The 16,652-nt window shown below is 45.0% G+C and overlaps 1 protein-coding gene across 3 annotated transcripts in view; it reads right to left on the bottom strand.

The window, feature by feature from the left end:
• The window catches only part of SNX30 (sorting nexin family member 30), a 47,291-nt gene extending 37,712 nt beyond the window's left edge, over positions 1–9,579 (bottom strand). For all 3 annotated transcript variants that reach the window (XR_012584890.1, XM_074569673.1, XM_074569674.1), the window contains exon 1: positions 9,129–9,579. Coding sequence is in view for 2 of the 3 variants with exons in the window: in XM_074569673.1 (XP_074425774.1) it covers positions 9,129–9,290 (162 nt within the window). In the remaining variant the exon portion in view is untranslated. The remainder of the gene's footprint in view (positions 1–9,128) is intronic.
• Between the last annotated feature and the right edge of the window lie 7,073 nt (positions 9,580–16,652).

Below are 16,652 nucleotides of genomic sequence, written 5' to 3'. Positions count from 1 at the left end.
TTCACTCGGCTTTTACCTTTTACCTCAGGGCTGCAGCTGCCACCACCTCCATGGTGGAGATTGGAGCTTTCTGCACAATTTAATCCAAGCGATGGGACCAGTTTTCCCCAGCCACAAGAGCCTGGAGTCTCAGCTGCACTGCAACCCAGGCTTGGGCAGTCAAGTTAGCCACAGCTTAAAGAGTCATTACGGCTCAGCATTTAAGACCTTGCTCAAGGTCAGCAGAGAACAAGCCTCAGTGAAGTTACTTCTGAGAAATACACAAGATCAGATGCCACTTTTAATTGGTGTATTGTCTTCTGCAGACTGAACGCACATTCAAGTTACAATCTCAAAGATGCAGTTTAGGCCTTGCAAGTAGATTTTCATGTAGCAGTACTGAATTAAGTCTCACTGCACCATAAGAGCTTCTGTCTTGTCTCCTGACCTACTTTATAGAAACTAGCCTCTCCACTCAGATAAGGAAGAGACTGGCTAGTGTGACAGCCAGATGACCTGCTTGAGATACCACAAGAGTTGTCCACAATTCTAGAAGACACCGGGACAACAGTTTGCAGGTTAATATAGGAACTGATGTCTCCCAGATCACAGATGCGTTGACAATAGAAAAGCCTCAGTCCCTATCCTCTGCCCCTCCCATCATTAATTACAGGGACACACTGCCTGAGGCTTACCACAAACCCCTGAGGCACCAGTAGGAGAATGATGTGCCTACACAGCTGTAAAAAGAGAGCTCCTTAATCAAGCTGGTTATCCCATTCTCTGTGTGAAGGAGCTCAGAGAGCATCTAGCAACTCGGGGAGGTTTGAGGTATTCCAGCACAGGCAGCCCAGAGGATTCTTTCCGACCACCAAGCATAACTTTTTCCACCATGGCTGGCAAGTTATTGCCAAGACCCACCCTTCTGAAACCCAGCTGAAGAACCAAGTTCTTCTACATACATTTTGAATATCTGTTTTCAATACTCTGTCTCATTAAGTATGAAGCAATCCTGTCAAAAAGATTATGAAAGCTGTGCAACATCGCATTCAACCTCCAAGTATACCCCTCCTTCCATTAAGTTGAAACAAAGTAGTAATACTGTTATACAGTAGAAGTTTTAGCAGATGGAAAGATTAAAAAAAAAGTAACAACACTAAGGCAGTTATGTCGATACAAGTGTTTGTCCCAAGTTAAGCATTAGCTGTCCTTCATCTTGTTCAGAAGAGATGGGAATTGACAATTCCAGAGAAACTCACTGTACTGGGAAGTTGTGGATCACAAAGAGACCAGTGAGTACAGTTTTACATCAGTGCTAGAGCACCTACTGTAAGATACCATTAAAGCACTCTTATCAATAAAATCCTATTTCTATAAATGAAGGCAACAGTAAGCAAGCACACCAACGAGACGTACATGCTTCTACACCATCAAACTCCAGACTGGCTACAAGCAAAACGGAGACAAGCACTCTGTCTTTTCCTTAAGATACCACAATATTAACCTATCCAAGTGACATCATGAGTTTGAGAGAGGAAACAGCTAGAGAAAGCAGTTCTAGTTACCACCATTATGAAAGATGGGAAACTGGATTCAGCCAGCAGGTTTGCTGTGGGTAGAGCCCTGATGGCAAGCTGAAAGTCATGCTAGGTTTAAGCCAGTTCTTTTAACTAGGAGACTAAAAAAAAGAACTGCCTGATGCACACGTGTGCACGCACGCGTACAGTGCAACAGAAGAGACACCTGTTCGTTTAAACAGGACAACTAAGCTCAGCCTTTGAGAGCCAATGGCCCACTTAAAACCGTGTGGCAGACAAGGGCTTGTACCTGAAAGCTTCCCGGCCTCAGAACCACGGTTCAGCAATTTAACACATACCTACTATGCAACGTAACCTCCCCATTTGGTGCAGTAACTGGGGGAAGAGAACCACAGGATCCCTCAAAAGCCACAAAAACAGCTTCACAAGTAGATGAATTCTGAAACAGTTAGGAGACAGTTCAACCAAACTAGGAATCCTACTGTCCTGATTGGAAAACAATATTCCTGTATCCTTCAAGCACCACTTCTGCAGACAAGGACAGGGACTTACTGGAAGAACTCTCACATTCACAGGTCCTTATGGGTAACATGAATCACATTTGCTGGAGGGACAACACAGCAGAGGTGACATCAGTCTAAAAGGCTGAAGTGCACTGATGAAAACCACCTTGCACAGGCGATTCATAAGCTGACAATGGGAGTTGCTTTGATGAACTTTAGTCTTACGAAGAAGGAAGAATTGGTAAGGGATGGGAAGGCAGGGGTCTGCCCCAGCAGTCACGAGCTGGTGGAGTTCTGGATCCTGAGAGGACGGAGCAAAGAAAAAAGCAGGATCACAACTCCAGACTTCCATGGAGCAGGCTTTGGCCTCTTCAGGGATCTGCTAGGAGGAAGGCACACAGCCAAGGAGAGGCATTCAGCAGAACTAGTTTATTTTCAAGAAACACCTCTCCAGCCCTGAAACTGGTTCATCCCAATGACCAGGAAAACAGGTAAAGATCACTGAAGACCTGCATGCATGAACATGGAGGTCCTGACTAAACTCAAATATGAAAAGGAAGCATAAAAAAGCAGCAGCAGGCACAGCAGACCCATTAGGAATACAGAAACACTGTCTAAGCATGCAGGGATGGGTTTAGTGGGATGGAGCCAAATCTGGCAAAGGATGAGAACAACAAGAAGAAAGCCTTCTACAGGTACATCAGCAGCAAAACAAAGAACTAAATGCAGACCTGATGGGGCAGAAGATTTGATGACAAAGGACACAGATAAGGCCAAAGTACTCGTGCTTTCTTTGCCTCAGTCTTTACTGAGATGACCAGCCTTCAGGAATCCCAGGCCCCTGAGCCCAGTGGGAAAGTCTGGAATAAGGCAAACTCCTCATCAGTGGGGGAGGACCAGGTTAGGAAGCACATCCACGAACTGGACAGACATAAACCCATGATGAGATGGGGTCCTCACAAGTGTTGAGGGAGCTGGATGATGCCACTGTAATACCACTTTCAATTATCTTATCCTTATTATGGTGATGAGGGGAGGTTCCTGAGGACTGGAAGAAACCAAGTGTCACTCCTGTCTTCAAGGCAGCAGATACAAGGAACTACAGGCCAGTCAGCCTTACTTCAATCCCTGGAAAGGTGATCGAGCAAGTATTGTAAACCATTTCCAAACATACAAAGGACATAGTGAGGAGAAGTCAGCATGGAGTTCAGGGAAGACATGCTTAACCAACCCAATACCTGCTATGAAGATATGACTGGCCTGGTGTACAGGAGAGCTTTAATGTTGTTCATCTCAACTTTAAGAGGGCTTTCAACACTGTCTCCCATAACGTTTCCTAGACAAGTTGGTGAGGTACAAGCTAGGCAGATGTACAGCAAAGGAGCCTGAAAACTGGCTGAACTGCTGGGCTCAAGGGGTTGTGATCGCACAAATTCCAACTGGAGGGCTGTCATTAGTGGAGTACACCAGCAGAGAGTAATAGGACCACTACTGTTTAACAGCTTCATTAATGACCTAAATGATGGGCCAGGGTGCATCCTCAGCAAATGCACTGAGGGTACAGAACCGGAGGGAGTGCATGATACATCAGAGGGTTGTGCTGTCATTCAGAGGGACCTCAACAGGATGGAGAAATGGGCTGACAGGTACCTCATGATATTCAACATGAGGAAATGCAAAGTTCTGCACCTGGCAGGAATAACCCCATACAGCTGTGTGGTGACTGATTGAAAAGCAGCTTGGCAGAAGGAAAGGAAAAAAAAAAAACACCACAAAAAAACAGCCCACACAACAGATCCCAATGGAGAAGTTGACCATGAACCAACAATATGCCTCATGGCAAAAGAGGCCAACAGCCCAGAGAAGACAATACTAAGGGGATCTTACCAATATGAATAAATACCTGATGGGGGATGTACAAAAGGTGGTGACAGACTCTTTTCAATGGATCCAACAACAGAATAAGAGACAATAGGCACAAATTGAAGTATTGGAAGCTTCAGATAAACGTGAGAAAGAAATTTTACTTGGCGGGTGACTGGATGTAGGAACAGGTTACCCAGACAGATACTTGAAAATCAACTTCACAGCATCCTGGGCAGCCTGCTCTAGCTAACTCTGCTCTGAGCCAAGGCATTGGACTAGAAGATACCCACAGATGCCATCCAGCCCCAACTTCCCTATGATTGTCAGATTTGCGTTCCCGTAGATTGGAACTGAGATCAAATCATCTATACTGACATTGTTTCACAAGTTCACCAGCTTCAGTTCCTGACTTTCTGTAGTCCTCAGTCTCTCCCAAAACTGAGAATTTACCTTCAGCTTGCTTTAAGAACAATACATGGTGTTGGTCTAACAGTTCTCATTTAGTCAGAGAAGGAAGAGTTTTGTAAAAGCTCAGGCAGATCTATTTTAAGCTTTCAGATTATACTGCAAACTGGTTTCATCTGTGGGTGGATGAAGTTAAGAGCAATAATTATAAACTAGAAACCAAGGAGGCTGGAAGTAGAGGTTCAGGCTCAGTATATTTTTTTTGTTGGAGAGCTACCAGGCTCCCTTCCAGAATATGAATGTTAAGTAACAGCACTCCAGCAGACACACTAAGTATTTATACTTGATCAGGTGCTAATACAGGCCTAGGGGTTCACCAGGGCGGTAACTTGGAAGCAGATGAGAAAGGGGTCACATGCAAGCAATAGTTTTCCATTAGTAACCAGAAGTTTGCAGTAGGAGTTTTAACATAACATCCATCTCCATGAATTAGCAAGTTCAAAATATGCATTCAGATCAGCTCTGCTTGATATACTACCTGCAAAACAGCTTTGAAGCTCACTTCAGTTGTCTAGTGTTAACAGAGACAAATGCAAGGAATGCACACCTTCAAAGAAGAAAAGCTGAACGGATTATAGGTAGCTGGCCACAACCACAGCATCAGGTACTCAGAGATGTCTGAAAGAGGACACGGGAGTCTGAGCCCTAGGACAGGTGACATATGAAAGCTTTTGAAGTGATAAGCAAGAAACCAGTACTGGGACTCTGGACCCTATCAGAGAGCTGCCAGTCTCAAGGCAGACCATAGCAAGAACAGCCAATGTTCTTCTTCACCCTATTAGGAAGGTACTCTCACAACACAAGTCTAGAAGGACTACAAGGACCACAGCTAGAGGACAGTGGGAGTAAGCCAGACAGAACACTTTCTTTCTAATTCTGCATAGCCTGGCACTTCCAACACATAGCAGCACATAATTCAATCTGCACAGCCTCAGTGGGGCTGCATCCTGAGTCGTATCATAGTTCTACAACCATTTGAGTACAATCTCACAGCAGAATACCATCTACTTCTCACCTCTGCTACAAACCCAGTAACCCATTTAATAATACCTTTTCTCCTTAGTGTCAAAGTGTTTGTCCTAGTGCACAGAGCAGATTTGCTACTGAAAGTGACAAACCAGTGGAGTCAATTAGTCATATGCAAGCAGAACTTCCTTTTTAAAAAAAAAAAGGAGAGAAATCCACAATGACACTTCCCCATTTGTCTTATCTTCCTCTGCAGAGGATCTGCTCTGAGAAGCACATCTCAAATTAGTTGGCATGCCTTCCAAAAGCTCTGTTAAGACAGCAAGAACTCAGTTTTACAGCTAACCGCAATGGACCTTGCCATACATCCTGAGGGAGCTTCCTCCTGCATGTTGCCATCTCACCTGATGTCAAAAAAAAAAAAAAAAGGAGGGGTCAGTACTGCTTAGGTTCAGCTTTAGCTGTCTCCTCATTTGGAGGTAGCAAGGGTAACGGGAGAATAAGCTTGAAAAAGCTGACGGTGGTCAGGTATCAGGACAATGTTTTATGCAATTAGACTTGAGGGGAACAAAAAGATCTTTTTAGAAAGATCTAGCCAATACAGAAATGCTTCAGAGACAAGAATCTACAACTCGAGTGTTTCATGGTTGCTGCAGCACCACTGCGAACGCCAAGTACTTAGGCAGAAACATCCATTTCATTTAAAAGGTTAGATGCTGCTCAGAAGTCAAGGTTTCCTGGCTCCTAAAATAGCTCTCTTCTACAAGGCAGGATGAAGACGCTATTTCATTTCAGATAATGAAAGCTCTGCAGCCCTCTTCATAAGAGTCAGAAAACTTGAGATTAGTCTACTTAGAGGGCCTCAGAACCACGGAAGCCACAGAAAACAGCACTGAAGGTTCTCCTTCCCTTTCCCATGACCTATTCCCATGTCTGAATCAAAAACCAACATCAGACATGCAGCCAGTGTTCCTGTCCTCCAGGTTCCTCTGACTCAGGATAAAATAGCATTCTTAAATCAGCGGCTCCAAAAAAGCAAAGAAAGCATGCTTTAAAGAATGCAAAGCAGTAATGGTAGAGGTTCATCCACTTCATGCTGTACATCTGTGGCATTGCTTTATAGGCAGACAGCTTCCCTTTCTTCTGCAGTTTCTCTCCTCAGAGGATTTCAGCCTTAGGTACTTTTATCTCGCAGCAGTGCTTAGGACGTATTTGCTCAGAGCAGGTAAGAAGAACCCAGAAAAAGCAAGTTATCCAGTTCATGGTGATGGGTCAGCCATTGCCACCATCCCTCTGCCAGAGGGATGTCCTAGTACAGGCCTGGTTATGGACAGCAGTCCTTACAGAAGCTCACTGTCTCAGAGCCACTTCGAAGTGGAAGACTTCAACCCACACTTCTCCTGCAGTGCCAATCTCCACCAGACCCTCCAGAAAGGCCCTTGGAAAGGCCAAGAGAGCAGACAAGCACAGCTCCTGTTCAAGAATCAATAAAGAACAGCTGCAGAGCTTTATGCCTGAGTCAGACTTGAATACTGACCTCCCTCTGTTTACCAACTATTGGAGCTATCCACACATTGTTAGTTGATTAGTGACCCAGCCTTTCAAGAGATTAATGACCCACCACCAGAGGTTAAGACCAAGAGGCATACTAACCACCTAAAAGGCAGTTTTACCTATTTGCCTCCACTTATCATGCTCACTCCATAGACTACTCAATACACAGTGCCAGCAGTTCAGGCTTACTATTGCTTTGAAGTTAGGAACACCTGTTTGCTTGCTGAAGTTTTTCCTGAGGTGGGAGAGAAGTTAACTCATTTTTTTCTTGCCTGTGCATCAGGTATTAAGTGGAAGAAGGGGTATCCCTCACACTGCAAAGCTGTTGGACTCCTTCCATTAGAAGGACCAGACTTTTAGCTTTTTCTGCTAATTCTGCTAGAAGGAAAAAAAATAATAATATTGCTCTTCCTACTGAAAATCCTTTTATTCTGCTCATTACCCTAGTGCCATTTCCAGGTCAACCACAGAACTGCTCTCAAGCCCTCAAGTCTAAAAATTGCTTACCCCAGCCCCTTTTTGCTCCCGCCCTTGAGAGTACTTCTGTGCTGCCAAATGCCTAGAACAGGACAGTACTACATACAGGTAAATGTAGGAAGATGGGACTTCACCTGTGTTGCTGGTAGAAAAGCTGGGCAAGAACCTTCCTACTGAGACATTAACTGACCACAGCCTGAGGCTAGAGAGGTATTTATACTTGTGCATTATCAGGGATGCTGATACACTTCTTAGACACCTCACAGCAGTAAAGAGGAAGGGAGCTTGCTTGTGCTCCAAAAGCAAAAAAGCTTTTTAATATAGCTGAGGAAAGAAGTTATAGGGTGTGAGCTGCTTCTCACCAGCTATGCAGCAGTGTGGATGGTCAGTGCTGACAGAGTACAGTACCCCCACTGCACTCCTGAGCTGCGAGAAGAGCCATGAAGGCAGCTGCCAACTCCCATTGCTACAGGATGGTCAGACAGCAATCTAGTTTCATGAGAAAATCCAATCTATCATAGACAAAAAAAGTCCACCATTTCTACTCCCACCTTAATCACACATCCCCTTCTCTCTCAGAGCCATCAGCTCTTCAACAGGTTTCTTAGATGAAGGCATATGCTCCCAGAGGGAAGGAAAGCCTGGCTTCTCAGTTGAACAACAGTGGGCAAACATTCAAGGAGAGGGCTCCTTACATGGGCAGGAACAAGTGCTGAATCTGTACAGCACAGTTGCAGGGCAGCAGAAGGTGACACATGGAAGAGGCCAGACCACTTTGACTCATTCCCTGAGAGCACAGGAGTTTATCAGACCAGATACTGCTGGCAGCCCCAAAGATTTTGGAGGCTAGCAGATCCACCCTGCCCAGAAGCAGCTCCAGGGCCCCCAGGACAACAGCCATAGGAAGCACCTCTTGTCATCAGCAGCTCCGTAACACCTTGCACACACACCAGCCGGCAACCCAAAACTGCTCGTTATAAAGTTTCAAACCAATCTCATCCCTTGCAACCCTTGCTCCCAGGAAATCCTACAATAACGCATTTCAGGAAGTCTTTCCACAGAGATACTAAGTCCTTGCGAGAGTAGTTAATATATCAGCAGTGCTGTGCTGCCGCTACTGCTTTCACATTCAGGAATTACTACATCCAAGGCCCACACATGAGCAAGGCACTTTCCAAAGCCTGCTAGCGTCCTGCGGACACATGTCAGAGCCAGGGAAGGGAAAGCAGGCACAGGAACTCCTGCAACAGCATCCTCTCCATATTACACCACCGAGATGAAGCGAGCAGGAGCTCAGCTCTGGAGAGGACAATCACAGACAAGCTGATGACAAGCCCGGGGGTAAGGAAGCAACGGCAGCTCCAAGCTTTCCCCGTGAGGGCTACAGGAAGGAGACGGCGAGGGAGCTGCAGCAATTCCTGAAGCATTCAGACCCATCCGTAGAGGGTACGAGCCACGGGAAGACACAATCAGTAAAATCTTGCTTCTCGCACCCAGTGAGAGCAGGAGCACCGATGTCCCCACCGGTCCTCTGCAGAGAGCGACACGATAGCTGCAGCCCCCACACCGAGTGCCTTCGCCCCCCTCCCCGGGCAGCCCCGGGCTCCTGCAATGGATGTCTGCATCGCCCAGGGCTTCACTTCCCCGCAGGGAGCCAGGGATGCAGCCGGGGAAGGGGATGTGGCGGGGAAACGCCACACACAGCCCTCCTCTCCACGCTTCCCTTCAAAAGCGGAGACACCCCCAAAACGCCTCCCCACCTCCCTTCCCCGGGCCGTACCTTGTCGCCGATGCTGCGGGGTAGCAGCAGGTCGGGGCTGGGGGTGAGCGCCGGCCCCATCTCCTCGCTGCTGGACGTGGCCAGGGGATGCGGCATCTCCCGCAACGACTTGGGCCCAGAGGACGGGAGAGGTTTGGGGGCGCCGGCCGAGCCGCCCGACATCGCGCCGGGGGCCCGAGGCGGCGACCGAGGGAAGAAGGAAGGAAGGAAGGAAGGAGCGGGAGGGCCGCTGCGCCGCCCAGGCTGGGGAGCTGCGGGGGCCGTGGCAGGAGCCTGCCCGCCGCCACCGCCGTGCTACGGGGAGGAGGGGGAGGAGGAGAAGAGGGAGAGGGGGGCGGAGGAGGAGGAGCGAGAGCAACGCCTGCCCGCGCCGCCACCGCCCGCCCCCTCAGAGCACCGGCCCCACCTGCCCCCGGCGGAAGGCGCGGGGCCGCCTCAGCGCAGCGGCAGGGGGCGGGGCTGCGGCGGGCGCTGGCCCCGCCCCAAGAGGGGCGGGGCGGAGGGGGGCGGGGCCCCGCGAGGGGGCGTGGCCAGCGAGCGACGGAGGGGGTGAGTCCCAGTGGCGAAAAGCGGCGAAACAGCAGAAAAACACAAGGCGCGCCTCGGGTTTTGCGGGCTCGGGCGGGCGCCCGCGAGCTGTTCACGAGTTCGAAGGGAAACGCCGCGGAAATCGGCGGCGGGGAGAGAGGCCTTGTCTATCGCGATATGCTCGCGAGGGTGGGTGAAACGGCTGTAGGGGCGACGGGGTGCCTCCAGCGGCAACACCCACCCACCCACAACGGGGACACGGGTCTTCCTCGGGGACCTGGGTGTGCAGAAACACCCGTTCAGCCACGGTCGCGCGTTTCCTGTCACCGCGGTCAAGATATTTCTAATTTTTGTAGAATAATGTTTCCTACCGAAGCCGCTTGGAATTCGTTGACGGGAATTCGTTTTCTATTCAAAAGAATGAGTTTTAAAGAAGACCCGCACAGAAGTTTTACTCTGACCGTGCGTGGAAAGGATTTCTGTAATTTTTCAGGCAACCTTAAATTCAGGCTCTCTCATTTGCTAAAATGAGCCGAAAGATTATATCGACTTATGTGGAAATGATCCATGCAAATTTGTGTAACAGCACAAATTCAGTGATCTCTCCACAGTTAACAATGTGAAAAAAGTATTGATGACTGCTGAATAATTAATAAATAGGAGAAAAATCATAGTCTGGTTTAAGATATTCCCTGAGCAGATAAAGCAGCTACATTTGTCTGATAAATTATTGTGAATAATTCTTTGTGAAATTCTTTGTGAATAATCTGCTCAGCACTGATTAGACGTAGTAGAGTAACGTGCTACTGGGGGAAGAGATGGATCACTGTGAGACTGTCACAATCCGTTCCAGCTATATATAGATATATAAAGATACGCACACAGATACGTGACCAAACAGGACTCGGATGCTGTAAGTGTTTTTGCTGGTGTTTTCCCAGGGGAGTACAGCCCAGTGAAACCAAAAGGGCAGCACCACGACCTAAAGCTAAGCTTGTGAGTTTTACAGGTGTCAGTGCCAGGTGCCTTGCAGCAGGACAGACATGGGAGTCGAACACTCTGGACCTGCATGACAAAAAGAAACGCCATTTATCATAGGGGTAAACTATGAAAAAAACAATCCTTACTATAAATAACTACTTAATATTATGTAATGTTTGAACTCTGGTGACAATCAAAACCCACAACTGAGTCCCAAGCGCCAGTGAAGACAAGGCTGTAAAGTATGCCTTGTTCATTGCACTTAAGAAATAACAACTTATTTATCTATCGGGAAAAGGAGACACTACAAATTAGCCAGCATAAGTGCACGCACCCCAACTTTCTTCTAAGCTACCCAAATCTAAGCCACCCATAAAGCAGCAGGCAGGTTTGTGCATCTGCGTGCTGCTCAGGAACCAGTTCCCTCTGGTTTTATCAAAGCCTGTATCTCAAAGGCTTACCAAGAGCTCTTCCTATTTTTTCCTTTAAGGATCCTCGCGCAGCTGTGTTTCCAACTCAAACCCTTCTCCAAAGGAAGCCTGTAAGGGACGTTCACACCAACACTGTCAAAACTTGGAAACCGGGGTACATTCTAGCTCTGTGCAGGTACAAACGACCTTCTACCCATTAAACCTGTTGGCTCGGCAGGCAATGAGCTGAGCACAGGCCTGCTGCATCCTTGAAGACCAACAGTATCTGGGCTGCCTGAGCAGCAAGCAGCACAGGCAGCAGACTGAGGGAAGGGTTTATCATTCTCTAATTGGCACTCGTTAGACTTTATCAAAAATACTGTGTCCGATTGTGGGCCCCCTAATACAAGAAAGACACTGACAAACTGGGGAATGTTCAGAAGAGGGTGCTGAGATGGCTGGCGACTGGAGCACTTGCCCTGCAAGCAGAAGCTGCAGGGCTGAGGCATTTTCAGCCTGGAGCAGAGATGGCTTCATGGGCAGCCCCCAGTGCCCCATGGAAAGGGGATGGAAGAGATGGTGTTGCGCTCTTCGTAGTGGTGCACAGCAGGAGGACAAGAGGCAAAGGACGTAAATTGAAACAGGAAATTCCTGATGGATATTAGGAAGAACTTTTTCCCCCTGAGGACTGCCAAGCATTGGAGCAGGTTGCAGAGAGAGGTTGTGCAGTCTCCACCCCTGGAGATTTTCAAGACCTGACCGGGCAATGCCCTGAGCAATCCGGCCTGATCTCATGTCTGATCCTCTGCTATGCAGGAGACTGGACCAGAGACCTCCCTCAGTCCCTTCCAGCCTGAATGATTCGGTGATTCATGTAATGTTTGTTGCTATGGAAGTCATATGTCTAGTTTCTGAAGTGATGTGAGATGACCTCTCAATTTTCCTGTATACAAGTATGAAGTTCCAAGCTCCAGTGATTCACTTACTGGTATGGCTCCCTGCGATTACTGTATGTACAGGCAATATCTGCCTCTTTGTTTATTAATCACATTTAACTGTGTTACCTCGATGGTTTTCCCTTGGAGCATGTCATCCTTGGTCTTTTCATCTGACACAAATTACTTGGAAACATTTTCAAATAGATCAGTACATGCAAAGTACAGGAATATTTGTGCACCTGTGAATACAAGCAAGCGGAAATCTGGTTGGAAAAAGTTCAGAAGACACTAGTGGAAGGACTTTTACCCAGGAAAATAGACAAACCTGGTGATTATTATGGTGATACTCGTGAATTCTGACTATGATAGTTATGTGTAAATTTCAGAATTCCAACACCATAGCATGCTATAAAGTCAAGATGGTTAACTGTTGAGCAGGTCTTTTTCCTATATTGATCCCTAGGTCACTTCACTATAAATGTTCACTACAACTCATTTCTGATAATAACATGCATTTTGTGAAACCAAATAGACAGATTAGGCTACTCTCTTAAGGGTAAATCTCTTAAGGACTAAAGACAGATGTCTCCCTCTGATTTCAGTGAGTACTAAATCTGTAAATATCTGTAAAGGCTGCATATCTATATAGGCTATCTGTATATCATATAGGTTTAACAGTGATACATAACTTCAGCAGCAGATGCAAACTATCATAGTGAGAACCAGGAGAGTTCAAAAATCCTAAATTGTATCTCAAAATATATGAAATTTACTTTAAATTTGTAATCTGAAAAATCTGTACAAGTGGCTAACTGGCTGGCCTTTTCTTTGCTGTCTTCTCTGCGAGTTTGTATCACAGACTGAGGTGAGTTTTTAGCTTCCTCTTCAGCCATGAGAAAACACCCTTTTTTTTTTTTAACATGGAAGATGACAATTTTATGTACTTGATTTCAAGAGCTGGAGCTTCAAAAAGACAGAAGATAAAACACTTTAGGACTTGCATTTGAAAATTTACAGTTAGGAGCAAATTCTTGGACCTTGATGAGCACTAGTTATGCATTATCAACAAAGGCCATGAACAACTACAAACCTTTTGTGCATGAAACAAAACAGAAAAAAGGTACACCATGCAGCCGACTTCTTGTAGGATATTTTTTCCACACACAAATAGAAAACCTCTAAATGCATCAGCATGTGGGTCACCTGATGAAGAAAAGTGTCTATTTTTCTAATAGTAGCAGCACTGAAATAAAGGTCTTAATTCTACTAAGAAATTATGAGTGATTAAAAACATGGTAATGTTTCGTTCTCCAGTTCCTACATCATACTACCAACTGTGGTGGTATAATTTTATGACTAATATTTTCCTTGACATTTTTATTGATAGTTTGCTTTTTGTTAAACATTGACCAAGCTAAAAACAATCAACACATGAAACATGCAACCAGCAGAATAAAATACACAATGAGAAGCAGAATCAGTGACTGGCTGAAGAGAAACTGCAATTCAATGCCCACCTCTTAACACAAGTTAACCTGAAAAACTGGCACACTCTCCTACCAAAATCCTAACTGTTTATCATGTTTACATCGTTTCAGCTGAGAAATGAGATAAAGCAGAACAGGTATAATACTAACTGGGCAAGAAGACAAAAGGTAAATTTAGGGATCAAGAATCTCACTAATTCAAGACAAAGGTCACTAGTTTCAGGTGGTTTTTTTTCTGAAGAAAATAGTTCTGCCTCTGTATCACTGAAAGTCCCACAGGCTGTCCCTTTAGATTTTTACTAGGATAAACAGAGAGAGGAAGGGTCTACAGGTTGCCTTCTCATCCTGCCTTTTCAATGATACTCTTGCACCCCCATTAAGGCACTGTTAGTTCAGGAAGTACTCATATTACTTCCGCTGTTTAGCTGTATCTTCTCAACCAGGGCTGATGTGTATCATAATTAAGCATTTCTGGCACCAACTGGAGACCATTTTGTGTATGTTACCTCTCCTGACATTTTTACTAAGTGTAGGACCTAGGCCAGCCTAAGCAAGAACAGGAATTTTGAAGAGATTCTATGCAGTGCCATTTATTTTCATTATATACAACATACCTGCGGTTGTTGGTATAAAAGCAAGTTTGGTGGTGTGTTCAATCCACTAAAAAAAAGAGCATTTTCTTATTTAACACGATTCTTAATTTTAAAATAAGTTAAAAGATGTTACAGACAGCAGCAAATACAGTACATGGCAGCAATGGAATATTGCGTGGCAAAGTGCTTTTCTTCAAGGATTGGAGCAACTCCTTAATAATAATGGCAAGTCACTTGCAGGAAAACCTATTTACAAATTTAAAGATAGGCAGCACCAATGGTTTACTGCTGTTCTGATATGCCAGGTACTCCAGCAGTACCACTCAGGATGTTTTTATAATGGCAGATAGCTTTGTACGTGCTCAGTATAAGCCTGAAAAAGACACTCAGTTGTTTTGTAACATTATTTTCATAATGCATCTTCATATTCTTGTTCAGATAATGAGACATAAAATGGCAATAGGGTTTACAACGAATAGCAGGAGGCTAACTTCAGGTTGAATTTATTTACTAGACCAGACATGTAAAACCCACCTGCTTTTCATCAAGTATTCTATTTAAAACCTAAATTATAGGATTCTTCTCTATAGCGCACTCCAGACAGTACAGACAACAAACACTGAGGTAGGCTGGCGGCCACACCAGCCAGACTGTCAGGCTTGGCTGGTTTGCCAGCTCAATGCAGTAAAAGGTTTTTTCCCCACTGTGGACAGCCTCTTCTTCACCGCTTTATCATTTTTTCTCCTTGTGCTGTACCTTTTTTTACATGTTTGTGTCTGTCTGCACATAAGCACATGTGAAACTAGCACGAAACGAGACCATTCTAGAGGATGTAAAATAATTAAAATCCATCTGTCTTTTGAAAAAAGGTCCTTCCTTCCCTATGCTACTATAGCTTATGTCTTGTACTGCAGAGATGGAAGAGGGCAGGCTTTTGACTCGACCCAGTTAAATCTTATGCAGAGAGATGGGATCTCTATAGAGATGGGATCATTTTCAAGTCAACAGCACTATTCATGCACACGTTTAAGCTAATGGGTAAGCTTTTGCTGCATCAAAAGCCTTGAAAGCTTTCAAGTTTGATGAGGAAGCAATAAACAGAATTGTGGGAAGATAGAGCACTTGTGATAAGAACAGGAAATCTATGCTAAATGGATATCGAATGAAAAATCCAACATATAACCATGGAGAAGGACTACAACTATGGATACAGGATCTTGAGGCAACTGGATATAAAAAAGTAATGCAACTATCATGTTTAAAGACTCTTCAAAACATTATAGTTTGTTTGTTTGGGGTTTGGTTTTGGTGTTCGGGTTTTTTTTGTGCCGTACACAATAAATGTAGGAATAAAAGGAAGTGTTTAGAATGGATCTGTATGAGTAGCACTGCCAGTTGGAAGTAACAGCACCGTTCTGGAAGATTTTGGCTCAAGCCAAGGAGACATACCGCACAGCCCATTTTCAATTAGGGGAAATTAAAAAAAAAAAAAAAAGAAAAAAAAAAGTAAATCACTGCACTGCTTTATCTCAGCTTTGTCAATGGCAAGCACCCTGTAGTGAATAGAACTGCCCATGGCCATTCTGAAATATTGCAGTTTGTGATCATTCAGTATCACATCCAATTTAACTCAGCTTTTATTTATTTAAGAAGATACACAGCTCCCTCTACACCAAGATTATGAGAGCAGCCAGCCTGAAAAACAGCATTTTTGGCTTAAGTAGCATGGCCAGATTTGTGAGGCAATGTTCAAAAAAGCCTGTTTTTAAACTGAAAATTTTGTAATGACTTTACAACAGACACACTATAAATGCTGCATCTTATAATTTTTTTATTTGATTATGGTGAACAAGAATAGAAATTTCAGGGAAAATGAAAGTATTCTGCTGCACGAGAGATTGGACTCCATTCATTTCAAGGGCTACATACCTTCCCATTTCTACAAACCAAGGGGGAAATTAATTTACTGATACAAAACTCTTCCCAAAAGCCAAAGGATCATTTGACTTCAGGCAGGACCATGTTTTCATAGAGATGCTCAAAGTTACTACTATGATCAGTTTTTGTCACACTTGTACAGACCTGCAGAATTAATGAGTCCCAGCCTTTCTGCAGCTGAGTTTCCTTGCTGATGACTCCTCCTCCATGCCCTGACACCTCTTCCTTCCTCAATCCCCAGCCCAGGACCACTGTCCACTACTTAGTTCTTCTAACCAATTTAGCTGTCTGTCTCAAACTGCAGCTTTTCAGAATGACTTACATACTCAGTCCTGGCATGACAATGCAGAGAAATGCACCAGGTAGGATTATTAGCTTGGGCACTGTGCTGCTCTTCACTCACAATGTTTCTCAGCAATTAAGAATTACAAATGAGATGTCTACATAAAGTAGGACTGCAGATCACCCAAGACAGAATAATTAAAGGGAAAAAAAGCCAGCACATAGGACAGTTCCCAAGGCACAATGAGACCTTACAAAAATTTTAAAAAAACAAACCATCAGGAGGGAAGGCATTCGATCAGCTGTTCATGCAAAGAGAAATGTTGAAAATAATGCCCCTATGTGGGAAAGGCAGCAATGTTTGCTT

The sequence above is a fragment of the Larus michahellis genome, chromosome Z, assembly GCF_964199755.1.
Source record: "Larus michahellis chromosome Z, bLarMic1.1, whole genome shotgun sequence".
In the NCBI taxonomy this organism is placed as follows: Eukaryota; Metazoa; Chordata; class Aves; order Charadriiformes; family Laridae; genus Larus; species Larus michahellis.
This window is presented reverse-complemented; position numbering and strand designations above follow the sequence as displayed.